General features: G+C 54.0%; 1 protein-coding gene across 4 annotated transcripts in view; it reads right to left on the bottom strand.

Moving 5' to 3' along the window:
* Positions 1-1,264: 1,264 nt before the first annotated feature.
* Positions 1,265-26,427, bottom strand: part of MGRN1 (mahogunin ring finger 1) — a 59,096-nt gene continuing 33,933 nt past the window's right edge. The window contains exons 7-18 of one of the 4 annotated variants that reach the window (XM_064520554.1): positions 24,086-24,138; positions 21,301-21,348; positions 15,340-15,408; positions 12,356-12,515; positions 10,276-10,385; positions 9,301-9,366; positions 6,524-6,747; positions 4,649-4,772; positions 4,173-4,218; positions 3,149-3,256; positions 2,319-2,363; positions 1,265-1,596 (exon numbers count right to left, since the gene is read on the bottom strand). In XM_064520554.1, coding sequence (XP_064376624.1) covers positions 2,323-2,363; positions 3,149-3,256; positions 4,173-4,218; positions 4,649-4,772; positions 6,524-6,747; positions 9,301-9,366; positions 10,276-10,385; positions 12,356-12,515; positions 15,340-15,408; positions 21,301-21,348; positions 24,086-24,138 — 1,049 coding nt within the window. In that variant the 3' untranslated portion in view covers positions 1,265-1,596; positions 2,319-2,322. The remainder of the gene's footprint in view (positions 1,597-2,318; positions 2,364-3,148; positions 3,257-4,172; positions 4,219-4,648; positions 4,773-6,523; positions 6,748-9,300; positions 9,367-10,275; positions 10,386-12,355; positions 12,516-15,339; positions 15,409-21,300; positions 21,349-24,085; positions 24,139-26,427) is intronic. The other 3 variants (XM_064520556.1, XM_064520555.1, XM_064520553.1) reach the window with 3 other exon arrangements.

Raw genomic sequence — 26,427 nt, 5'->3', positions numbered from 1 at the left:
CGTTGTTGGCCGCGCTACGCGCCATGTTAGGTAACCGCCGCAATAGGCTCGGCTGCGCCGGCGCCCAATGAGATCAAAGCTGGGGGAGGGCGGGCCGGCCGGCCCACAATGCACCGCGGGGCGCCGGCCGAAGAGCCCGCCGGGAAGGCGGGCAGGGCCGGGCCCGGCCGCGGGGGGGAGGCCGGGGACCGTGACCTGGCCCGGCAGCTCGGGCGGGCCCCGCCGGCCCTGCCCCGCGCTCCCGGCTGCGGGCGGGGCGACACCGCCCCCGCGCACGGCCCGGCCCCGCCTGGCCGTTGGTTGGGGGGGGGGGTCTCCGAGTGCCGCGTCGCCATTGGCTGGCGGCGCGGGGAGCGGGCGGTGCGGCAGCCAATGGGGGAGGGGCGCGCGGGGCCGCACGTGGCTGCGCGGCGGGGCCCCCTCGGCCCCGGCGAGGTGCGGCCTTCCTCCCCCCCCCCCCCCGCTCCCCCAGGCAGCGGCCGGCGGGGCCCAGCCCGCCCCGGGGGCCCACGGAAGGCGCCGGCGGCCCCAAGGAGGTGCGGACTCGCGCTATTGCTGCATGGGTTTATTACTATAAATATAGAAACAGAGGGCATCTGGCCACGAGACGACACGGGACCTCCGCGCCGCCGCGGCGGGCGCAGCCCCCGGCCCGGGACAGGGAGGCCGCAGGGCGCCGGGCTGGGGCGGCCGCCCTGGCGCCAAGCACAGCAAGCGGGAACAAGGCACACAGCAAGGGCACGGCGCTGAGCGACGGCTCGGCCCGGGCGAGCGGCAGCTATGTACAGGGGCAAAGGCTGGGGCGGCGCGGGGAGAAGGGGCCGGGGCCTGCAGGGGCACCCCTCGCCCTGGGGCAGACGCTCCCCGCTGCCCCCAGCCCCGGCGCCCCTTAGGGAGGGGGAGGAGCAGCCCTGGCCCCCCAAGCGCTCGAGGGAGCCAGCGAGGGGGGTGCCAGCCCCGAGCCCTCCCAGGCGAGGGGGAGGCTGCGGGCAGCCCTGCGCCTGGGCCCCGGCTGCCCAGGGCCGAGGAGGAGGGAGGCAGCCGCTGGCCCAGCCGAGAACAAACCCCGTTATAAACAAGCTGGGGGGGCCGGAGGACACAGCCCTCCCCCGGGCAAGGCAGGGAGGGCCGCGGGGCACCAAGCAGCTATGTACAGGGGCAGTGACAGCAAAGGGCTGTGCTTGGTGTGTACAAAATATACAACAGTAGTGTCCTTCGTCTGATTTTCACCCCCCCACCCCACGTAAAAACACAACATCAGCCCCTACCCCCCCCCCCCACGCTGGCAGACGGAGAGTTCTAGAAACATGCACGTCTTCTTAAAAAGCCCGAGGTGGGGCGAGCGCAGGCCCTTGGTGAGGGGCTGCCCAGGCCCCCTCGCCCCGGCCTCACTTCCCCGCGAGCGAGCCGGCCGGCAGCCCCGGGGCGGAGGTGGAGGCCGAGGCTGGGGGCCGGCGGCAGGGGCGGGGAGGGCCGGCCCCGCTCACGAGAGGCTCTGCTCGTCCTCCAGGTGAAGACGCGTCTGCTCGAAGAGGAGGGGCTGCGTGGGGCTGCCGCTGCCAAGGCCTGGGAGCGTCTTGGTGAAGTCAGATGAGCCTGAAGGAGGAGAAAGGGGTTCAGCCCCAACCACCCCTGCCCTCGGGCCACGCTAAGCGTGCGCGGAAGAACCAGGGGGAGCGGAGCCGAGCGTTCCCAGTTGGCCAAGGAGACCAGTACCCCCTACCCTGGCCTAGGTCCCACTGTCCTGCCCTCGATTGAGCCCCACAGGAGATGGGGCTGGAGTGCTGAGGCTGGATTACAAATGCAAGCTCCATCCCCAGCACCTGTGCTAAGACACGGGTTCAGCAAGGGTCAGGGGAGGAAGTGGGAGACAGAGGCGATGCAGAGCCTGGGCCTGGGAGAGGCCTGCTGGGCCGGATAGGACCTGCACAGTCATGGGCCGCAGGAGCTTTCTGCTTTCTGCCGCCTCAGCTGGGGTGCTGGTGCTCAGGGAGCCCTGCGGGGCGCAGGGATGCTGGCGAGGGGAACGGGGAACATGGCCCTTTGCGGCAGGGCCCCAGCTCAGCGAGGTGAGAGCAGGACAGGCCTGGATTGCCTGGCAGCTGGGACCTTTGGGCAGATTTGAAAAGAGGAGCAAAGCCTGAGCCAGCAGTTCAGGCTGGTTGGGTTGCTGCCCCCTCCTTCCCTGCCCCGATGGCCAGGATCAGCCCCACAGGGAGCAGGGCAGGCTGGCACAGCGGCTCACGGCCAGCCTGCCCTCCCGGGAAGGCTCCTGCTCCCACACAAGAGCAACGCGTAAGAAGAACGAGAAGACGTACCAGCTTACTCCTCTATACCAATAGAGCAGGAATCAGGACCCAGTGCTGCCCAAGACAGGAGGAGGAAGGCAGACAGAAAGGGAAGGAGACATTAGAGAGGTACTCAGAACAGACTGCGACTCTACGGAAGAAAACAGGCTGCATGGACAAGTCGGGGCCACACTGAGGCCCAGCGTAGCATCCCGCCGCCGCGCTGCCAGCACTGCCCAATGCCCCACGGTCCCCCCTGGTCTCCCGGAAGCCATCCCGCTTGCTCGCCCTCCCTCGGGCCGAAAGCAGGAGCGGGCTTTTGGCGCTGTGCATGGCACTGGGAAGCGAGTGCAGGAGGGAGCTCGGGCTGGGCTGCGCGGGGGGCACAGCCAGCTGGAGCTCACCCCGCACCTTGCTCAGCGGGGCTGGGGCGCGGGGAGCACCATCCCGGCAGGCACGTGAGGCCCCCCTCCTACAAACAGGACCTCGGTGCCAGCCGGCAGCTGCAGCCCAGAGAGGAGAAAGGAGGAAGGGGGGGAAGGACAGAGACAAAAGGGAACGGGAGGAGGACAGCGGGAGGGCAAGTTACCTCTGCGTTAACCCCATCGCCCACGGCTCCCCGCGGGCAGCACTAGCTCTGCACGCTCAGAGGGAGCAGGAGCTCATGCTCCAGGCAGATGCTTTCCTTTCCCGAGGCACCAAGGAGACAAGGGAGCCCCAGGCGGGGAAGGCGGCCGGCAGGCTCAGGTACACAGCCCGCAAACTCCCCCCAGGCACCTCCACGCCTCTGGCTGGAGCCGCGAGCACAGCGCAGCCCCGTCTCTGGTGCGTCTCCGTCCCCCCCACGACGCGGCCGTTACCTGGCAGGTAGACGTCTACCGGCGGGTCGCTCTCCGACTGCGTCAAGCTCCTGTGCTCACTGCAGCTGCTGTCCTGCAGGACGTCTTCGACGGAGGGAGGACGGCTACCTAGGATCAGCGGAGAGCACAGACCGTGAGTCCCGAGACCAACGCTTTGCAGGGGCCCGCGGCGCCGAGAAGACGTTGAGCTCTTCCACGTGAGGAAGCTCCCAGAGCCCCCGGCCTCGCAGAGGTCTTGGGAGAGCCTGTCAGACTGGCCCAGCTCACAGTGCCAAACGGCACCTCTTCTTATCCAGGCTCACGCCCAAAACGCACCCAGGGCTCCCCTCTCGCCCACCCTCACACCCTCTGGACACCGAGTGCCAGAGGCTCGTCCCAATGACACAAGGCACATCCTGCACACCCAGGACACCACCTCACCAGGGCCGCACTGGTGCGCACGTGGCCATCACCCGCCGGGCAGCACAGGGCACGGGCTGGCCAGGGGACAGCCCATGGCATGAGCAGCTACAGACAACACTGTCCCAGGAGAAGCTGCATCCGCAGCCTGACACTGCTCTCCTGCCATGTCATACGACGCGTGGTGCTGACGATGGTGAACAGCAGCTGCATGAGGAAGTCAGATGTGGCCTTTCCAGCAGAGTTGAAACTCCCCACGCTCCAGGCTCTGAGGTTTTGTCTGGCAGCACCCAAAGGTAACTGCTCTCCCACCCCATCTCTGGGCAGTCTGAGCGTGGAAACATGGTCAACGGGGAGGACAGGAGCCCAGCTCTGCTGCCCCAAACACAGCTACTTGTGCAGAGCTATCAGCAAGGAGCGGCTTGGCAAAGAAACCAGGCAGATCTGTCGATTTTGCTTCCCCGGCAACTCTCTCTGGTGAAATGTGGCAGCTCAGAGAGGTGGATTTCAGGGCCCAGACGTTTCCGAACTTGCATATCCATCACCTTATTGTCCCCTTCCCAACAGGGCAGAGGCAGAGATCAAGCCAAGGCCTGGTCATTTCCAAGGCCAAGTGCAAACTCACCTTGCTGCAGGGATGAGGCCTCCTCGATCTCTTCCCCTGCCATGCTCTGCAAGGAAGGAGAGCACAGTTACTCCTGTGGGCTGGAGGCCTTTGCCGTGGTCTTCTACTCTAGCACTCCCCAGAGAGCTGCACGCAGGGCCAGGGAGGCACTTCAGGGAGGAGACAAGGGGCTCAGCAGTAACACTGCAGCACTGGGGCCCAGGACAGAGGGGTTTTGCAGCTCTGAGATGCGCTGGCAGCAGCCCAACAGCCCTCTGACATCCCCAGTTCCCAAAGACATGTTAGACACGGAGCAGCTGTGTCCTACACCGTGGGGCCCTACAGATAAACGGAGGCAGCTGCCCCTGGGCTGCTTGTGCTCACGGGCCTGTCTGTGCCCCATCACCGGGGAAGCAATGGCTCTTCACGAGGCAGCTGCCACGTCCCAGAACAAACCCATGGACTCGGAGCAGCTCTCCGGCAGGGCACACACCTACCTCTGGAGAGCTGGTCTCCCTCAGGACCAGCTCACCCCCGCTCAGCGCTGGCTGCGAGTCGGAGTCCTCGGAGAGCTTCTCTTCATCCTCCTCGTGGATGGGCGACGAGGGAGACCGTAGTGTGCTGAGGCAAGAGAAACTCCATTTGCAAGCATAGCGCAGGCCGCCTGCCCCAGCACCCCAGGCCTTGGCAGCCTCGGGGTCAGCAACTCGAGCTGTCACTGCCCCTGCCCTGTTCCTCTGCCCAGCCCATCCTCCGCCAGCAGCACAAGCCAACACCCAGGACCAGAAGCTCAAACCGGAGCTAAATTCACCAGAGGCCACCAGTACCCACTACACAGAGAGCGGCAGCAGCATTTCCAGGGCAGAACTGAGCGGTGCAGAGTTCAGGCACAGCAACGCAACTAGGACAAATCCTGCCTTCTCCCGGAAAGCAAGGGGCCCAGCACCCCAGGCTGCTCCTCAGACCTTCAGGGCTCTGGCTCCACTGTGAAGCTTGCTTCCCAGGGGGAAATTTGGAGGACGAAATCATGGAGTAGACGCAGACCTCACTTTGAAATTATGCTGGCAGTCTCGTTGCTGGTCACAGGCGGCACAGGGGCAGGCCCTTAGCCGCACACCACGCACTAAGCGCAGGCACCCTTCCAGGGGCCAAAATAGCCAGGAAGGGTTGCCCAGCCCACGGACACTTGCAGACAGCCACAAGGAGAGGGGTAACCCCAACATCTCAAGGATGCAGCCAGGAGTCACTGCTGGCTCCCTATACATTTAACAGCATTTCAAGAACAGCTCTGACTCCAGGTCCCTACCGAAGTGATGCTGAGGCAATTGTGATGCTCATCTTTCGGCCCCTTTTCCCCCTTCTTCCCATGACAACTTGTGAATCTCTCTTTCATCAGATCTTTGGCTCCAGTTGGGCTCAGGGCTACTAAGCACCTACAACTTCTGCGTGGGAAGACCATGATCCTGTGCCTTCTGGGGCAGCGACCTGCTCCACCTCAGCCCCAGCATGTCCCACAGCCAAACCAACGAACAAGACTGGTGAGGGCAGGCTGGGCTCAGGAAAGCAGAGCCCAAGGACAGGCGGGAGGGATACAGGACATGCAGTCCCGGCTCTCACCTCGACCGTAGTGGGAGGCATTAGGAAGCACCAGCTAACAGGCTGGCTGCACAAAGCTTCCTACACGTCATTGCCATCAAGTTCTCCTGATGCCCCTTTCACTCTAGCCAGGACAAGGCTGCAAACTTCAGCCACCTGGGGCACTGCCGAGCTCTGGGGTGGACTTCTCCCAGCAAGCAATGGCTTGCTGTTGATAAGGAGGTGACAAAACCTAATCAGCAACTGGAACACAGTGAGGAGAACCAGGAACAAACCCAGTTTGATCCAGCTCTGCTTTTCTGGGTGACCCTGCAAGGGTCACATAAAGGGTTACCCGCCCCACAGGATCTACATCCTCCACCACAAAGCCCTGAAATTCAGGTCACTTCTCTCCCCATCCTTCTGTTCCTTGAGAACTCCACGGAAGGCTGAAATCCAACAAAGTTTGGATGTCAAATGCAAATTGAGACACTAATTGCATGGGAAAGTAGAGATTTCCAGAGTCTGGGTGAAATCTCCCTGTTAAAAATGCTCTTTCCCTTCATGACAAACCCAGCTCTAAGGAGAAATGAACTGGTTGCCATAGGCTTAACACTGGGGTGGTGTCTCAAGCCTCTCGCTGGCACAAGGACCTGCTGGCCTCCCACATGACGAGCTAGCAGTGCCATCAACGATGGAAGCAGCCAGAGCCAGAGCCCTCTCTCATCTCCCAGCGCTTGCGGCCGCAAGCCCTCAGGGCTTGCGAGGGGAGCAGGCCCCTGTGTTCCCATGCTAACCTATCTGGAGACTTGCTCCGCTTGCCCTTTTGGTGGCTGCTCTCCACGGCTCTGTCCATCCCGACAAGTGGCCGGCTTGCAGGGGGCATCCCATCCACCACGCCAGAGTAGCTGATCTCTTCATACAGAGGAGCTGACGGGATGGAGGGGGAAACAGAGCGAAGGCCATTCAGAGCTTCCAGCAAGGAAATGGGCTCGTACCCTGGAGGGATGTTGTCAGAGCTCTGTGGGTGAGAAAGAGAGGGGCACATTAAGAAACCCTCGCAAGGCTGAAAAGCCCCTGAGAAGGGGAGGCCCACCTGCAGCCCAGCCCTGCACCTCCCACCCCGCATGTCCAGGCAGCCCATCACCACAGCCGCCTCTCCACGGAGAGCCTCAGCCCCCTTCCCCTGCAACAGCCACCCGTCACCATTCGGGCTGTAACGCTGATGCTCCAGGCAAGTTTCCAGAGCAGCGCTTGAGAGACCAGGCACCTCAGTTAGCTGGGCACCCTGCCTGCCGAACTAAGGAGCTCTTTGGAGAACCAGGTAAGGAGGGTTAAAAAGCAGGCTCCTAACAAAGCTGTTATGAATTACGCTCTAGTCTCCTGCACAAAGTTCCTCCGGTGGTTCAGAGACACTTCTAGGATAACAAGCGCCCCACTTCTGCCTCCAGCCCAGCGCACACAGCAGTCTCACAGCACTGCCAGAGTCACAGAGAGTCTCCAAGGAGCTCAGTATGTGTGCACCACACGAGAGCCGGCCTTTGGTGCCTACAGCTCTTCACTTTGCCCACGGACTCTGTTTCCTCAGCTGTTTATGCAGGTTTTCCACCCAGCTGCCTTTGTGGAAAGACAGCAAAGGGACCACAGAACCACTGACCCCATAGGGAGGGGAGCAAAACTCTGCACTACTTCCCATTCCTTCTGTAATTCACTTAGCTGCCAGCCAAAGGGACCCTTCCAAAGCCATTAAACCAACACTAGTTTAACTCCAAAAATCCCCTGATCATAAGGCTCCAAAACTTAGAGGTAAATGGCATTTATGTTGCCACTCAGTAGGCGATGGGCAGCTCAGCCCAGCCTGCTGCAAACAAAGAGGCAAGACTGCCACGGTCCAGACTCGGATTAACTTAACCTGTCCCAGCACCACATCCTCAGGGAGGCTGTTCCACATTGTACCTAAGGTGGTGTAGCTGCATGCTGCTGCTGGGCCTGGCCACGAAATCCTGCAGCTTCTTCATGTTGGCTCTCACAAGCACATGGCTGCAGGTGAGCCTGCTCAGCAGCCTGCTCTGACACGGCCATTAACCTGGGGGGGAGTCGCTTGCTGAACTGACTCACCCGTGGTCACAGGAACTATCTCTGACATGGGAGGAGAGGATGAGTGGCACCTGGGGCCAAGCATCAACCCACATCCCCCAGGTAATGGCCTTGTAGCACTTAAGTGCTTGTGCAAGGACCATAGCTGGGGACTGCAAGATAACCAAGTCGATGAACAAGGCATCAGTTCACAGGTCCTGCCACTTGTAGGTGCTGGGTTCAAGAGCTGTCTCCACAGAGGCATTTCATTTCCAGGCAGCAGCTTGGAGAAGCCATTTTGTGGACAGAAAAGTCAGGCTCACAGTTGGTACATTGTCTCCTGGCTGTGAAGACCGAGGCTTGAAGGTTCAAAGGCTGCTCGTTCCAGTTTGCTTTGGCAAAAGCTCAGGTTCTGTGGCATGGCTCAAATGCTGGAGAAGGATCTCTCAGTCAGCAGCTAGAGCACCTGGGCTGAAAGTCACCGAAGCTTTCAAACAGTTCTAGAGACACAGCTCCTTCCTGGGACACCTACCACCGCCCCATCCCTGGAGCCCACTGCTCCAGCTGCAGTAGTGCTAGTTGCTGGCTGAGGCTTGCAGAGAGCCACACCAAGCTTGCAGGGTCCTCATTATTCCCAGCCTTGGGGTTTCTCCAGACCTGACAAGTGCAGTAAGCCATGTCCCTCCTCAGCCCAAGCATCCAGGCTGGCTGGAGCAAAAGAAAACTGCAGCCTCCTTGATATGGACAACGACTGTGACTGCAGCTGATGGACTACACCAAGGGAGCACAAACAGACCCTTCCTGGCACACGTGCCTCCCTCACCTTTCATCTTCCCTTCTTCTGGTTCCCCACATTGCCATTCATGCTGTCCCCTAGAGCGCAGTTACAGTAACGCACTCTCTTGCCAATTTGGCAAGTCCCAACACACAAGCTCCCTCTTTCCTCTTCCTGTACAAGCAAAACAGGTCACTGCAGCCAGCGTTCCTGATGCAAGACCTGGTCCAGCTCTGTCCATCATCTATCTCTACATCCCAGCACCAGGGTGGAAACCACAGAGAGAAGTGCCCAAGCCAAACTGCCAAGGGGATGTGACAAGTGTGGGAAAGCTTTGGGTGAGCCATGGGGACAGTGGATGACCCACAGTCCTACAAAGCTATGAAAATATCTTGGCCAGAAACAATATAGCAGCGAGGCTCAGGGCCGAGGGGCTCTGATAGAACTCTGGGCCTGGCAGTCCCCGAGAGCCAACATCCGACCGCTGCAGCGAGCTGCTTCTGCCCCGCCTCCACACGCAAGCCGGGGAGGTTAGTGATCGTCCGTGCAGGCCGTGAGCATCTCACCACTGTGTGGAGACAGTACTTTGAGTGTCGCAGCCCGTGCAGGGGCATGTGTCAAACCCAGCGTGTTAGCAAGCCCTCGTGTACAACGCTTTCACGTGCTAGTGTGACTGCTGGCAAATAATTGCCATAGGAGCCAAATACAACTAAGTCCACTTACTGTTTCCCTTCTAGGTTTCCTGCTGGGCAGGGAGACAGTGTTCACTTTAATGGACTTAAAGGGACACTGTCAAGAGAAAATCATGTTTTAAACAAAGGTTTTTTATGAGGTTAGTAACATGGAAAGACACACAGCATCTCCTTGCCTTGCTCTGGGTGATGGCACCTGCTTCCTCTTGGCACCACGCTCTGCTTGACAACAACCCTTGGGGTCTCTCTCCTGCCCTCTGTCCTAGCCCCCACTGGAGCAGCAGGGTTACAGAGCTGCAGGGGATGGGTGGATAAAAACAGGCTCTTTCCGTGACGACCCCCTTCTGTTCCCACCAAAGCCTGTAAGATGGTCTAGGTGCAGCTCTCCCTCTCCTCACCTGGATCTCGCGTGCCTTGCCAGAGCCAGCTGTGCCACAGCACCGCTCGGGCAGTGAGGATCTGCCCACAGTGCACTGGGACGAGCGACTCAGCCCCGACGCCGAGGGCGCTGCACATGCCACCCCACGCTCTCTCAGCTGCTCACCGAGACCCCCATCATCCAGGGGGACTGGCACGAAGATGTCTTGCTGCTGCCACACTGGGAACCCCAATGCCCAGGGCATTTCAGAGTGTGCTGCCACACAAATTTGAACACAAGCCAAACTGTAATCCGCCATCTGCCCAGCTCCCACCCTGCCAGGCCCAGAATTTGCCACGTTTCTACTGGGACAGGCCCTGAGAAATCTTCCCATACTGAGGTTTCTGTGGAGTTGCTTCCTCCCGGAGGATGGAGGGCACTCGGCTAAAAACAGCCAATTTAATCATTCACAAAAAGAGAGGTCCCGGCTCTCTAGGAGGGTCAAGGAACAAGGCTATCAGGAGGCCTCACTGAGGTCTCAGGGATGCGGGCCGATAGGCCAAGGGACTCATGAGTGCAAGTCTCCTGCTCAGGCCGAGGTCAGTGCTCAGGCCCCAGGCTTCCTGCGCAGCGGTGCAAATTACTCACAGAGTGCTCATCGTGGTCGACAGTCTGCGCCAAGACAGGGCTGAACGACACCGGCGACAGAGCCCCTGGCTTTTTCCTCACAGCTCGGATCTGCAGCAGGGCGCGGAAGGCTAGGAGAGAAAAGCACGCGGGTGACTACATGGCCAAGCGGGACCAGGCTGTGCCGCCTGGGTGCTGGAGATGGAATGAGCTCCCTGTAATGATGCTGCGTGCATGAGGAGCAGGACCGCAGAGCACACCGAAGTCAAGCTCTGAGGTCTGGCTCCTCTAGGCTATCGGTCAAGACAGGGGAGAGACCTGCCAGCAGAAAAGGCCTGGGCATGCATAGCCCTTGCAGAGAACAGGCACTACCTGCCTCGGCACAGTGACACGGAGAGGATGTTCAGGCCTAGGGCTACTCAGTACAGTAAGAAGAGCCACAAGCTCGGTCTTAGGCAGCACACTGCAAGCTACAGGATGGGGGGAGCCTCATGTAAAACCAGGCCTTGGGTTTGTTCAGGCCCCACGTCTCAGCACTGGGCGCAGCTAGAGCTGGGTGTCCTCTCAGCATCACGCCTCCATCAACTGCTCGCTCTCTGACCAGTACCACACTGGTGAGAGGGTCTGCAGCAACTCCGAACCCAGCCAGAAGGTTAACGGCTAAACTCCTTTTTCCAGCACAGCGATCCCCTGGTCCTCCTACCAAAACAGCTTTGATCTCCACTCCCTGCCTACAGCCCTGTTCTCTGTCTGCAGATACTTAATATTGTTACTTCCCTCTGTGCCAAAGACACCCACAAACGAGCCAGACTTCTGTTCTAATACAGCTGTAGGAACTTGCTTGCACGTAAGGAAAAGCCTGAGCATTTCTATTTCTGAATGTACCCCGCTGCTTGCAAGACCAGCTTAGAGCCAGAGGACGCAGGTGCAGATCTGTCCTCTCTGCTTCTGCACTTCCCAGGAGCAGGTTCCCACGAAGCCTGATGTGGGGGCACTTTCCAAACAAATACAGCCTACTGCGCTGCAGCATACAGATGAGATAACGCTGCTCCTATGTTTTAAGTTGTGCTACTTGTAGTCAAAGCTGTCTGGCACTTCCCCTGATAAGATCTTGCTTTCAGGTATTGTATTTTTGCCAAGTCTTGACCGTTTAGACTTATTTTCTCAGGCCAAACACCTGTCTTGGGCTCTTTTTTAATTTCCTAAAAAGCTTCAGTAAGAAATATTCAAATACTTCAGAGCTCAAGCATAGGGTAAAATATGTGATTTGTCTGTTCAAATAAAGATGCAGGCATTTTCTCTAGAGACTCTGTGCTTTGGAGAAAAGACCTGAAATTCAGCAAGCGTTGCCCAAGTGTCAAAAGAGGTATTTGGTTTTTTCTATCTCTTGGGAGCAGAGGAATGCAAGGGTTAAGCAGATCCTCCTAACTCTCCTGGCAGGCAGAGTCCCCTCAGCTTGAAGAGGGAAAGCAATCAGGGCTGTGCACTCAGTGTCTGCCCTGCTGGCCCCCAAGCAGCAGAAAGGCAGAGGGGTCAGGCTGACCCACAAGCAAAGCAGCAGGGAAAGACAGGAACCGGCAGTAGCTCGCGAGGAGTAAGGAGGAGGGACTGGAGATGGCTGCGTCTAACAGACACACAGAAGCGGTCTGAGGTTTTGTTTTAAACCACTGCTCTACAACACCTTCCTCTCCCATCAGAGGCGGTCCCGGGAGGCCGGATCACCATGCTCCTCACAGTCAACAGAGAGCTCAAACCCCACCAGCAAGGCATCACCTTGCTCCAGACAGCGAGGGCCAAATGCGAGAGCTGTTTAGATGGCACTGCCCGGAGCACCTGCAGCCCAGATCCATCCTAGGCAGAGGGCAAACGGCCAGGGAGGCGCTGGGCACTGAGCCACTCTCCCAGGCACTCTTCCTTCCCTGCTTGAGCACAGTTATTTTAGGCATCAGGAGCCTCCAGACGTCAGTCAGAGCAGTAGCACATTTGATGCTGAGCCTCGGAGTGACGTATATAAAATACACGCTCACTCTCACAGCCTGCACTGACTTAACCGGAGCCTGGGAGGGAGAAAGAGGCCCTTTGTTCCCGGGCACATACTCACGCAGCCTGCAGATGGGGCAGTTGTTGGCCTGGTAGCGCAGGGTGTCCGCACAGGAGTTGCACAGACAGAGGTGTCTGCAGGGCAGAATGAGGGTGTCGCGGAGGTCCGAGAGGCAAACCACGCACTCATTGCTGTTGTCACTGTTCTCGTCATCTGAAGGCTGCAACGAGAGGCAAGACTTTGGCATGTGACTAGAAAGGGCCACACAGAATGGCCAGAGGACTCCGGCGCCTGAGATTTCCCACCCAGAGGCCTGCAGGAGAGCTGGCACCCTCTGCCTGCAGCTCTCAGCAGCGGGTTCTCAAGGAGAGCACGCTCCAGCCTACGCAGCTCTGCTACGGATGCTCCTTCCTCCTAGGGCAGAGGGAGGCACCCCCAGGTTCTGCAGCTCCTCTGAACCCCCAATGGAGTGAGTAACTCTCCTGCCACCCTGTCATCACCCCTCTCTTGTGCTGACACAAGTTTTGATGCAGTTGTGGGGAAAGCAGCCTGGGATGCTCACCCGATCACAGCCAGCCTTGGCAAAAGGTCAGTCTGAACCCATTCAATGGAAACCTGCATCATGCTACTCTTCCCATCGCTCAGAGCCCCACAAATTTAAATTAGAGCCACTCAGTTAGCTATTGCTAGGAGGAGAACCTCATGAAGCTCAATAAAACTGAGGGGAAGTGTCCTGCACCTAGGGAGGAATAACCCCATGCCCCAGTACAGGCTGGGGGCTGACCTGCTGCAAAGCAGCTCTGCAGAGAAGGACCTGGGGGTCCTGGTGGACAACAAGTTGGCCATGAGCCAGCAGTGTGCCCTCGTGGCAAAGAAGGCCAATGGCATCCCTGGGCTGCGTTAGGCAGAGCGTTGCCAGCAGGTCGAGGGAAGTGATCTTTCTCCTCTACTCAGCCCTGGTGAGGCCACACCTGGAGTACGTGTTCAGGTCTGGGCTCCCCAGTGTAAGAGAGAGATGGAGCTGCTGGAGCAAGGCCAGCAAAGGGCCACTGAGATGATTAAAGGACTGGAGCATCTCTCCTGTGTGGAAAGGCTGAAAAGAGCTGGGACTGTTCAACCTGGAGAAGACTGAGGGGAGATCTTATCAGTGCATATACATATCTGAAGGGAAGGTGGAGAGGACAGGGTCAGACTCTTCTCAGTGGGGTCCAGTGAAAGGACAAGAGGCAACAGGCACATACTGAAACACAGGGCATTCCAGCTGAATCTAAGGAAAAATTTCTTGACTGGGAGGGTGACTGAGCACTGGAACAGGTTGCCCAGAAAGGCTGTGGAGTCTCCATCCTTGGAGATATTCCCAAACCATCTGGACAGGTTCCTGGGCAACCTACTGTAGATGACCCTGCTTGATCAGGGGGGTTGGACTAGATGATCTTTAAAGGTCCCTTCCAACCTCAACTGTTCTGTGATTCCAAGAAACCCACCCTCCAACCAGGAGAACTCTCTTCACTGACACCAGGGATCCTTACAGTCCCACTGCCGATGCCACTGAAGTTAAGCAGGGGCCCAAAAACTGGTAGCCCAGCACTGGGCACCCTCCATCTTCGTCTGCTCCCATCAGCACCGTTTCACATGGTCCTTTTGGTGTCACGGGGGAACACATGCTATGCCAAGGGCAATCTTAGCATAAACAGCAATATACAGCATCTGCTGCTGCCACATCCACACCCGGTCCGCTGACCATGCCAGCGAAAGGCTGCAAGCCTGCCTGCCTCATCACATGTGCTCCTGATCTATTTTGGGAGGCAGGGAGGGCAGACTTTTTGCTTTCCCATTCACATAGTTTGCTAAGTATACTGGGAAGAACAAAAGAGGCCCCAGGCCCCTTGTCTGATGGGCTGCAATTGTGTGACTGCTGGATCATGAGATTCAGCACAAGACCCTGGAAGACCCAAAGAGAAGCCTTCAGTCCTCTTAAAGGGATCTGGCACAAGCTTTGAGAAGACTTCTCCATCCTGGCCCTTCAGGCGCTACCTGTTGGCACAGGCACGCAGAAATCACAGGGATGCTTCGGGCAGGACAGTGCATTGCTCGGAGAGGAAGCCTGATTTGTCTCGCTCTGTGACTGCTCCTCTGCTTGCAAATCACACACTACACATACGAGAGCAGTCCTGAGTCCAGCACTTGGTACAGCGAGTCAAGCGCTACGCAGCCCAGAGAGCAGCAAAGGGCAGCTCTAGATAAGGCTGAAGCAGGCATGAGACAGGCAATCTGCTTGAAGCTGTGCAGCAAGCCAGGACTCAGCAGGTGCTCCTGCCTAAAGATGGGCAGTTCTTCTAGTTAAGGCATTTTTCATGCACACTCCTTGATGCTAGCAATGCTGTGCTCCCTCCTGCAGGGAATGTGGGCTGCTCCACGGACTCTGGCAAGCCTGGAGAGCTCAGTTCCTTGCAATGCTATGGGAACCTACAGTCCCTTGGTAAAAAGCCCAGGAGAACATGTAGGGAGGCACAGGAGCAAAGCACAGAGATCAGGTGCGACTGCCTTGACTGTGGCGAGGCAGCAAGATGGGGTGGGCACCAGGGGGAAGATTTCAGAAGCATTTGGGATGCAGGGCTCACTTACAGTCAAGGGAACAGGAGATACCCTTGGTCGTGCACACTGGGAAGCACCTAGACTGGACAGCAGCCCCAGGACACCAAGAGCAGCAGATGACAATGGCTCAGGGCTGTCTCTACAAGCTCCAAAACACCCATGGGGCACTGATGTCCTTCTCTCCCAGCAATCCCAGCTCCAGGAGATACCCTCAAAAGCCTCAGGCTATCTGAAAGCATCTCAGCACAACCCACTGACTGCTCTAGACAACCTCAAGGGCCTGATATCTCCGGGCTTCATCAGTAACTAGAGTAATGACACAGACCCAGTGGGCTTTCTGGGATGCATCTCCACATTGCCCTGCCAAATCCTGCAGTTGCACTCATAAGTGGAAGGTGCTGGCTGGAAAACCACAGCTCAGGGAGTAGGAGCCTTCTGAGCACCTTTACCTTGGTCTCTTGGTTGTTTTTGTTCTCGATGCCATAAATCTCCTGAAGCAGATAGCTCACCCGGTCAACCTAGGGAAGAAGACAGCAAGTTAGAGTGCCAGCTGCTCTGCCATCACCATTTCGTGATCATCTCCCTCCCTGTATCAAAGCATGCATGTTACACCAAGGGCCAGTGGCTTCCCTAGAGCTACACGGAAGAGTTACTGGAAACAAACATTGCAAAGGATAGCCAGGAGAACACATCCCTCTTTGCTCAAAAGCAGAGTCCATCCTGTCTGGTCTGAACAGGGAGCCCAACTGGCCACTTCAATCACTATCAAAATCACCTCAAAAACAAGTACACTGCTTGTTTTAGAGATCCAGAGGAAACACATACCCAGAGCTCAAATGAGCCAGAAGCAATCAGCCTTCTATAGTCCCTTCTTTCTGCAAAGCACCGCTTCACTTTAATCAAGCTGAATTTCCACCCATCTTTGTAACCTCAGGGTAGGAGAGACTAGGCACAACCACCATTCCTGTGCCACCAGCTTGTTCCTTGCACATCAACGGCTGCGCTACACTTCCTTATTCGTTACCAGGGAGCATATGGCCAAACTACTGGAGCAAGGAAAACCATCTCCCAGACAAACTGTCCAAACGTTCCTTAACATGAGAAGCATCCAAGGGAAAACACTACACTAGTGCAGCATCAGCTATTACCAAGACCTCCAGGCCCTTGGTGGAGTCTCTAAAAGGGGGTGTGTGGTGGTAGAAAGCATTGCTGGGCCGAGACGGAAGCTGCTTATAGCCCTGGACACTGACTGCATCCCTCTGAACCATGTCTTCATGCAAACCCCAGCAGCTGTCTGCAAACTCCCTGGAGCAGCTGGACTAAAGAAAGGCTGCAGGTTCAGCTCCCAGTGGGACAAGTTTTTAGCTTCCTTTCTGCACTAAGCAGCATTTTCCACTGTCCCATAGCTTAACTAGCGAGTGCAGCATGAGGCTCTCACAGCTGCAATGAGCAGCTCTGCAGGGGTGCACAGAGCTATGGGTCCCTAGGATTTGCTGCTTGCTGCTACATAGCAGCTTCCCCAGAACAGGGTAGGTTCCTCCTCAAAAAATCTTGGAACAGGTGAAAGGGGCTGCAAGGTACCACTCAAACTGACTCATCTCATGATCAGGTCATCTGCAGCGAGTGTCCTTTTGGCACCCTGCTGTGAAACCAAGCTCCTGGGAACCGAGTGTTTCAACAGCTCATCAACTCCAGGAGTTTTGGCATTTCCATTTGTAAGCAGCCTCTCCCCTCTTCTGTCAAGCCAGGTGCTCAGAAGAGCAACAGCCAGGCCATGAGATGTCAGCGCTGCAGAACACACCACGCTGAGACAGGGCAGACGGTAGTTACATCCAGCCTGCTTGCCAGTTTAAAATGCTTCGAGCTGGGACGAGCAGCATTAACAAACTAATTCCAGAGTCTCCTCATGTAAGGCACCATGCAGCTTGCAGACAAGCTGTTCTAGGCCCACATTTCAAGGCAATGAGGTCAGCGGTTGGACTGCTGAGCAAAATCCTCTGCAGTGTCTCACAAGTCACCCAGGAAGTTTGGGAACAATTGGGTGGGAGCAGTGCTTTTACAACTTGACATTTCAGAGAGCGCCTTGTTACGGCATCCTGACTCCTCAGAGGATCGTGGTGCGTGACAGTAAGTGCAGAAGTGGTCAGATCAGAGTCTCTGCAGGATTCTGTGTTCCTTTTACTGCTTGCCTCTAGAAAAACCCCATGAGAAGCTTATGTTCCAAAAAGAAATGGGCGAGCACTGCAACACAGCTCTTGCGAGAAAGACCTCCAAATTTTGTAACACTAAGGGTAAATAAGAAGTAGCAACTGATGGTACATCATAGTGCAGTCCTTCACCTTCATAATTCTCTTACCCATCCCACACCACATCATAGCTCACGAGCTGCTGCTTCTTGCTTACAAAGAGCAAAGAGACTGATGCACACAGAAGCTGTCTAGGAATCCGGAAGGGTTACAGTGGCAAGGAGGGAAAGGCGAAAGAAAAGGGGTTATAGAGAAGCACCTACAATGTTATACAGATGGTTTACTCCAGACATACTCTGTACCCCTGGTCTGTGCTCTTACGGGGGCAGGTGCTATGTTAGCTTCAGTGGTACTGTGTGTTCCTCTAGCAAGAGCTTGCTTCTATTTTAAAAGCCACGGCAGAGAATGTCTAAGCCTTAAAATTCACAACAGCCAAAAAAAAAGAGAAAAGAAAAGAAAAACCCCACAACCAAACACTGAGTGGGAAGGTTACACACTCTGCCAGTAAAGAAAGATGAGCAGGCACTGTTTCACTGTAGGAGTCTGCTAAGCTAACCATATTGTGGTAGGGTGGGAACCGCCCTAGAGGGCACCTCCCAAATGGAGGACCCTCGTGCTGGAAGTCCAGGGTACTAAATGGAGAACCGTACACAAGCACGCGCACTAACCAACGCCGACTGAGAGAGTTCACAGCCATGTCAGCACTGTCATTAAAAAAAAAAAAAGAAAAAAAAGAAAGGCAATAAAAACGAGCTGCTTCTTGTCAGCTCACGAATACAACATTTCTCTCTGATCAGAAGAAAATGTGAAAAAGATACTGCTGGCATCACAGCGCTCTGCTCCCTCGGGCAGCCTTCTCCAGCACAGCGCACCAGCTCTCTCTGCGGTCACGGCGCTTCTGGATGTTCCCATCCCGAACCCTTCGCACACTCTGTCGGCTCTTTTTTGGAACAGTCTCTGTCTATATAAAGAATACTTGGGGGATCTGGACCTACCAGTTAGCCAGGAGATCGTGCTGCAATATAGCCAATTCAGCACCAAGGAAGGAGGAGCGCAGGGAAAGCTGGAACACACAAGGCTCAGAACAGAGGTCAGGTTGGAGCGACAAGCAACTCGCCACAAGCACCAGGATAAAGCTCTGGCTGTGACAGTTAACACTGCTCTCACAGGACATGAGCAAGCCTGAAGGATGGGCTGCAGCTCCCTAGACAGCCCTGGTGAGGCAGACAGTGCATTACTGAACAGTTTGATATTCATGATTATCTGATGCTGTTCAGTGGCTCTTATCTGACCTGGGAATCAGAAGGAACACATCTTGGAGCCAGCAACTTATTCCTGAGTTCTTCAACAAGTATCTAATCAAAGCATCTAACAACCTTCTTGGTCCTAAAAGGCTTTTTAATTCAGCTGAGAAAATCCAAACCATCAATCACTGGAAGCTGAAGTCAGATACATTTAAACCAAAAACACAGCACCCGTCTAAGGGTGAAGGGATCAACCATCTAATGCACTCTGCAGTACGGGATGGGGAGAAAGGGATCTTTGCAGCCTCACCGGATGCCTTCCTAGGACAAATGCTTTGAGCACAATACACGTTCCAGGGTGAAATTCAGGAGCTAGACAAAACTATGGCAATACACAGGAAGCCAGTTTAGATGGCCAGAAGGGCCTCTGACTTCCACCTTGAAAGGTCAAGACTGAAGAACATGCTCTAGCAAATACCAACAATTCACCTTCCTAAAGGCCCATGGCAGGCTGATCCTTTTCCTCAGAGAAAGGAACACTCCCTGTGTACAGAAATACTGGAGCAGGAGGCCAGAGGCATTTCCACAGGAGCAGACTTTGAAAAGAAATATCAACCACCTCCCTATTCCCCCCGCTCGTCTTCTGCAGTCCTGCAACTTTGCTCTAAGCGGGCAGAGGGAAAACCACAGCTCATCATCCAAAAGGCTTCACACTCCTCTCCCATCCGCCTTTTACCCCACACCTCTCCGGGCTCTCGCCCTGCAACAGGCAAGCTGGGCAGCTCACCCCCGAGCTGCAGCACAGCACCAGGGTGCTGGGACCCCGATTTGTGCAGACGTGGCAAGTCCAGGGGAAGTGAACCGTGTGGCTCTCTCCTGCACAAAAAAAACATTCTAAACTCTCCAGAGCAAGAAGTCTGCCCCCTCCGCCCTGTCTACTCTGAGCATCAACTCTGTAACTGCCCAGCTCCAACACAGACAGCTTAGGGGCCTTATCTGAAAGCAGTCTGATCTATTCTAGAGACTGAAACCCATTCACAGCTGCTGCTTTGAAGTGGTCAGTTTAGACCAGCATCAGGAAAGGGCTGTCCATCCTAACATGGTCATCAGACAGGGTAAATACACTGGTCAAAAAAGGCAGCCAATGGTCACAGTGCAAGGCGATTTTTAGAAAATGAAGAAGAGTGCCTCCATCGGCTCGGCTGTACTGGGAGCCAGAACTGGCAACGTGTAAGAAACAGTGCTGGCAAACAGCGAACAGTCCAGACAATATGCTGCAGAGGTGCCCGATGGGGAGAAGAGAACCCAGCAAGCTAGATACCGAGTGATGCACAGAGGAGGGAGAGCCACAGAAAAGACCACACATGGGTAACAGAAGGAGATCGTGAGCTTCAATGTGCATTGACGGGAGTGGAGAAATACAGGGTGCAAAAATACTTTTCCACAGTACCAAGCACAACCCAAAACTTGTCCCTGATAATCACTCCTAGGTGACAACAAAAATATGGCACATTCATGAAAAACAATGAAAAACAGGCCATGGCATGCTATGCATACTACAGCGAGGATAGAAGCCGGTGCAGCAAGGATAGGAAGGGTCAAGCATCCAATCTACAGTGAAGTAATTGCAAGATGTGGGAAGAATCTAGACAAAGAGAGGGAGAATGCTCAGATGTGACAAGATGAGCTCCAGCATTGAAAGGATGACAAGACTACCAAGAGGGAGAGATGCAGGAATGGTGGGAATATGCTAGTCAGGTACTGAACATCAAGCGGTCTCCCAGATCCACTTGACCAGTTTAATCTTACGTTTTACTTTATCTCAGCTCTCTCTCCAAGACATTTTAAGCTGATCTTTGCAGCAGGACCTTTGCCAGATTTCCTTCCAGAAGCTGAAACTCTTGGCGATTTTAGCAGTTTCCATTTGCTTTGTATTTCTCTCTGCACAGGATTGGATGCAACTGCAATCTCGATAAGGCACTGCACAGCTTATGCTCATTGTACAGCATGACGGGCTCAGCTAAAACAACTACAGAGCCCTAACGTTCCCCTGCTTGCCAGTCTCCCTCCTCCCCTTCCCCTCATAAGTGTGTGCAATCTGACACATAAACAACAACTTCAGTGCAAGGCAGTGTCTGTGACTGCTTTCCCAAGTCCCAGGACACTTGCAGGGGACAGGCAAGATAAGCTTAAAGGTCTCATTGGTACCTTCTTCTGGGGGTTGCTCCCAGATTTACCAGCACATGGAAAAAAGACTTCTCCACTCAGATCTCCTGGGACTGCTCCAAAATTACCATCAGCACAAAAAGGAAGTTTGTGCAGGGAAAAGGCCCTACTTTCTCAACATACATGCAAGTGGAAAGCTAGCAGTTTTCAGTTTCCAGGTAGGAGATGGGCTGTCAAACTGGCCTGCAAAGATACCCCTCCACAGCACAAAGCGCAGAACCTGAAGAGGCCAAGCAGTGCCAATGAGCAGATGTGCTTCACATTACTTAATGCATGCAGCACTTAAGCTCACTTATGCAAAACTCCCTTACTTGCACCTATACAGACAGGGAACTAGCATGTCTAGGGTCTCTCCCACTTTTGTTTTCAAGTATCAGGTGCCAGCAAGGAGAATGTACAGGGAAGACTGGATCTGCACACAGCACTTCCCTCCCAGAAGGGCCCAGACAGGCCTGCACCATTGCTCTGCCAGTCCCACGCTGCCATAAGCGTTCCCTCCCGTCTGGCTGTACAACATCTACCTCAACATTAAGCAGCAGGTCCCAGCCTTTGCTTGTGTTGTATCTAAGCAAATGAGGTGAGATCCCAGGCTCTTGGTGAACTAACCTCAAAGCTTCCCACTAGGTGCAGTCAGGCAGCTGTGGGACAGCAACAATGTCTTTAACCGAGCTGTAGAGAAGGAACAGGTACTTACAATCTGCTTCTGCTTTAAAGGCTTCACGGAGAAACTGCCATCAACGTGCTAGCAGGAAAAGAAAAGGAAATGCATTAAATAGATGACACAATTTAAAGAGTAAAACAGATTCATGAACAACAGTTAGCTCTTGCCAGCCAAGGAGGGAGGCACAAACAAAGTTTGTCTGCTGGCTAGAGTCTGAAACAAGTCACACGTGCTCCACATTGCCATCCTCAGAGCCAAGCTGCAGTGACGTCTCCTAGCACCTCATCTGCTCAGTGGCAGCAGGCACAGCTAGAACAATTCTGTATACATCTGCTGTCAAAACTGGTGTTAGGAATACTGTGCTATTTCCATTTTCTCCATCATCCATCAGGGCCAACTAAACTGAACCAAACCAAGTCCTCTGCCAGAATCTACTGGGAGCAGGGAGTAAGATTTAGGGGAAGCTCCGGCAGGCCTTGCTGGTGTGAACAGTTGCAGACACATCTGTTTGCTGGAGGAGTTTCAGAGGAAGGAACAGCATCATTACACCAGAAGACAAAACAGTTCTATTTTCCAGGCAAACACAAACTGCCAAGTTTCTGCCTTTGGAAGAGCTGCAAGGCCAGACCATGCAGTGTCAAGGTTACAATTCTGTTCTTACAGATATATATAAATAGCAAGTTACCAAGGCCTGCTGGTTTGCCTGTCCTCCGCGCACGCTCTGGTGATCAGTAGCGGTGCTGATTAGCAAAGACCAGCTCCGGATTTATGGCCCTGCACTTCAAAAGCTCCAGTTTTTCTAAGGATAGGGAGTATATTTTAGTCACTCTGCCCTGTGACCTTTAATAAAAAGAAGATTTTGATCTTGTTTGTAAGCACTCAACTGGAAGATCAGAAGCAAGAAGTGGCCCCAAAGGACAATGTCTCCCTCTCACAGCACGTGCACTGGAAAAAGAAGCGAAGCACTTTCAACTCTTGAGCTCAGATCTGGACACTGGGCAGCACTGATGCAATGGCCTGATCAGCTTTGGTTGCTTCTCGGTTTTGTTGCATAGCTCGTTCAGTCCTCTGAACACTAAGGGGGCATTTGCCTTCACCTCTGTGTGCCCAGAGAGCTCAGAGCTCCACGCGGCGCACAGAATTTACCTATAATCCTGGAAATCAGGCTTACACAGCTGGAGCAGTTCAAGCCACTTTCCAAACTCATGACAGGGAAATTTCCAAAGCTTCACTTCTGCCCCCATACAAATACATTCCTAATATGCACTGGACCACTCTGCAAGGATTGGCACTACTTTCATCCACAGACTCAGCTGCATCACGATGCGGTCGGGGTTTGCAGCTGCTGGGCCTGAAAGCATTACTGAAATGGAAAACATCAGAACTGCCTTAACCATCTCCAGCCTAACATGCGCCAGGAAATTTCTGGTATCAATCACAGGCTAGGTGCCACTTTTCACAACTGTGGGGACTAAACTTGCTCCACAGGAAGATACCTCAAGGAAAGAGATTTCTATAGGTGCTATTATCAAGTGCTGACCACAGGATGCTAGAACAGTAAGCTGGGACACGTGAGAGCTCTGCTCCCCAACCACAGGGGCTGGGCTTATTGCAACAGCACCAAGTTTGGATACTTGGAGGACAGCAACTAGACATGCTCCTTTTTAAGTACAAACTGCACTGGCATCATCAGATCCAGAACCTAGGCTGAACCCAGTTACTGCCAAAAAAGTCATGATGGCTACAGCCAGGGGATCACAGATGAGTCTTGCAGGTGAGGAAGGTGAACATGCATGGATTACTTCAAAATTAGGCTGTAATATGCAGGAACCTAGAGATCTCATTTATCCCTCTCTCCTCAGAAGTGGCTGATCCTTCCTTCTGCAAGGCTACAGGATCTCTGCCTACAGCACTTTCCCAGCAAGATGACAGATCGGCTCCAAAAGCTACAGCCTTCCCTAAGGCTGCCAGGCTTCCTTAGGACCGACTGTGCTTCCCCGAGACCGACTGTGCTTCCCCTGCCCGCCGACTCAGCTCGCTCCCTCCACGTTATCCACCAGCAGGACCTGGCAGGAACCGAGCAGATCCAGGAACGGAAGCCAGCCAGGGAGGGGGGAATTTCGAACATCACAGCTTTGACGCTGCTCCCTTCCACATGCTCTGCTCCGGCATCTCTTGCTTCATCTCAGCCGGTCACTACAAATGTCACAGGCGCCGGACACATGTCTGCAGTATTCCCACAACCAGACACAACATGGAGCAGTTGCACATCTTGCAACTGTTTTCAGGGTCCAACTACCACAGGAAGAGACTTTCTCAAAGGCTGGGGCATACATCTGGGTTTAGCATCACCACACAGCTGAGGGCCAGCTACATAAACATGCCACCAAAAAGTAGTGGAGCTCAAAGTCTTTATGCAAGATGTATTCTCATTGTTTTAAAGGGCTTGGTCCTAAGTGTAAGCTAAGGCCAAACAACGGTGGAACAGGCTCTGGACACAGCAGATCTGGTTGTGCAGAGGTCATAAGGCTCTGGAAACTGCCCAGCAGCAGTCTCGGTCAACACCCACCACATTCAAACATCACGGGCACCGAGGCACACCCTCTTCCCATGCACAGGAAACACCAGCTACAATTAGCTGACCGACTAGCTCAGGTATAAATTATAATTACAGGCTGCACAGGAGTTGCTGCAAGCAATTATTTATACTATGATAGGGCTTAGGAACTCTAGGGATGGGCCAGGCTCCCAAACTAATGACCCAAGAAATGTTTATATACACAATGACATGGACAGAGGGAAAGGAAAACTCATTTACCTTTTCGAATGCAGCCAGAAGAACATGGGCATGACCTGTCACCTCAACCACCACTAGAAAAAAGAGAAAGAGCAGCTTGCTTAAAGTCTTGAACAAGGCCAGTAGTTTCAAGCATGCTACATCAGAGCGAGGATGTGGGCAACCCCGACTACCCACGGCAGAATTCACCGAGCTTTGAGTCAGAGCACTCCTGCCCTTCACATTTGGCAGCAACTAGGGCAGGGGGAAAGGGCATTTATCAGTAAAAAGCAGCACAAGCATGAAACCACCAAGAGCTGAATTTTAGTCCCCTTATACTTTCTGAACTGCCTCCTGTTCTATTTTCATCTCTTGCAATTTAAAACTTTCTTACTTGCCAACAGTTTGGCTCACAGTCTCACGCTCTCGCGGAGTGAGAGCCGAGCCCTGCTGGACTCCGTGGTGGGCCCTGCATAGACAGACATGCCTTCGTTTACCAGTTTTGGTTATCTTGGGTGCTCCACACTATCCCACTTTGTTTTCAGAGGTTGGAATGGGAAAGTAATACAGAGATTTCAATAGGCTTCTGCTCTCCCTCAAATTCCTGTTTTTAATTATCTGAATTTATCACAGCAAGGGACAAATCCATCTGGTTTAACAGCAGTTGGCAGCCCTTCCAGCCCTGGTACTTATCACTTTGTTTCAGTCTAATCCTACACTCTTATAAAACATTTATTTCTCATGCCATTTTTGGACACTGAAACATCTCTCGCCAGTTCTCTGACGTTTTCCCCAATAAGAAATACCATGTGCTCCCTCTTCCAAATTTGAGGCCTCCCTCTTAATTCAGAAGCCATCAGAAAGGGCTGCCACAGGCTTCTGCACTGCATTCATGGCTCCTTCAGCAAATAAAAACATGGAGGAACACAGGCGCCAGACAGGGGAAACCCAAGGTACAATCCCAAACCCTCCAGCTCAGGACTCAAATTCTGTTCAGCTCCAACTGGTAAAGTCCTTTTGCCTCAATATGCTCAGATTCATCATACTGAAATGGGAGACAGAGGCCTTGGCAGAGCCACTGAAGGAAGGAAAGGTGGGTAACTACCTCACCCAGCCGGTACCTACGAGCACCAGGGTTGCGTCCAGCACACGTGGAAAAGCTGACAGTGACTATTATCAGCTCTAAGCCAGTGACAGCTGAAGGAAGTGACTCCTGTGACACATAAAAGGGATGCGAGCTTGACAGCTTCTTTGGGATCCCCAAAACAGCAGAGACAACAGCAGGAACCATTCACTGGATTCTGCCGTGAAGATCAGGTTTGCCAAGAGCAGGATGTGGGATGAAGACTCCAAGCCTACAGACCTGCTGAATACCCGGGAAGGGTCTTAGCAAGTAGGGTGCAATCAGGAATATAATGGCATGTAGAGAAGAGGGCTAGAAAAGGGGATTCATCTGCTGCCTCCCTGCCAGCCGAGAGCAAGCCTCCTCTAGCTCCCTCCAGAAATGAAATCCAAGTCCCTCACAGCAGTTTTACTAGCCAAGTAACAGATAACAGGCATTGCCTCCCTTCATATCCTGTTCATTCAAGCAGCTTGCATGGCTGCAGCTGTGTGACCACAGGCTGCACAGCATCTTCCCTCCGGATGGCTTCCTGGGGGTTTTACTCGGAGTTACTCCGCTGTCAGGAAGAGACGACTGCTAACACTACAACCTCACGCTCCCCAAGGAATGCAAACAGCGCCTGGCAGAATGCAGTCCAAACCAATGTCACTGACTGCTATTTCAATTTGCCATTCAATTTTATTTAACACAAATAGTTATGGGCCAGCTGTAATTTTCCAGGTGCTCCAAACATACAGGACTGGCTCCTTCCAATACCACCAGTTAAAAAAAAATAATAATTAAAAAAAAACAGAAAACAAAAATACACAATTTCCTCCAATCTCGCCCAAGTGTCACATATTTTTGTACATAATACTTGTATAATATTCTTTCCAGGAGAGGTTTTATAAGTAATTGCCTTTGCGTGTAATTATAATAAATGACAGCACACTATTGGCTACGAGAAGGTATGGTATGTGCATAAATGTATGCTTCCCATGCTGCCTCCTGTTCTATTTTTGGTATTTATAGACCTGCCCAACATTAGGAAGTACAAAGACATTGCCAAAAGTTCAGTAAACAGTGGATGACATTTGACATCTATGGTCAGAAAAATGTTTATCAATATTATTAATAGTGCCTGAGATTGCTAAAAATGGGATGCACTTCAGGAGTAATTTCTTCAGTGTTACTCTATGCTTTATTAGTCACATTTTAAACTGGCTCATCTGGTTGTATTTCACTCTATTTGTAAAATAATGCAATAAATTTCTGGGAATTT

The sequence above is a fragment of the Dromaius novaehollandiae genome, chromosome 14 (genome assembly GCF_036370855.1).
Source record: "Dromaius novaehollandiae isolate bDroNov1 chromosome 14, bDroNov1.hap1, whole genome shotgun sequence".
Classification (NCBI taxonomy): Eukaryota; Metazoa; Chordata; class Aves; order Casuariiformes; family Dromaiidae; genus Dromaius; species Dromaius novaehollandiae.
Note: the sequence above shows the minus strand (reverse complement) of the source record. Positions and strands in the feature narration are given on the sequence as shown.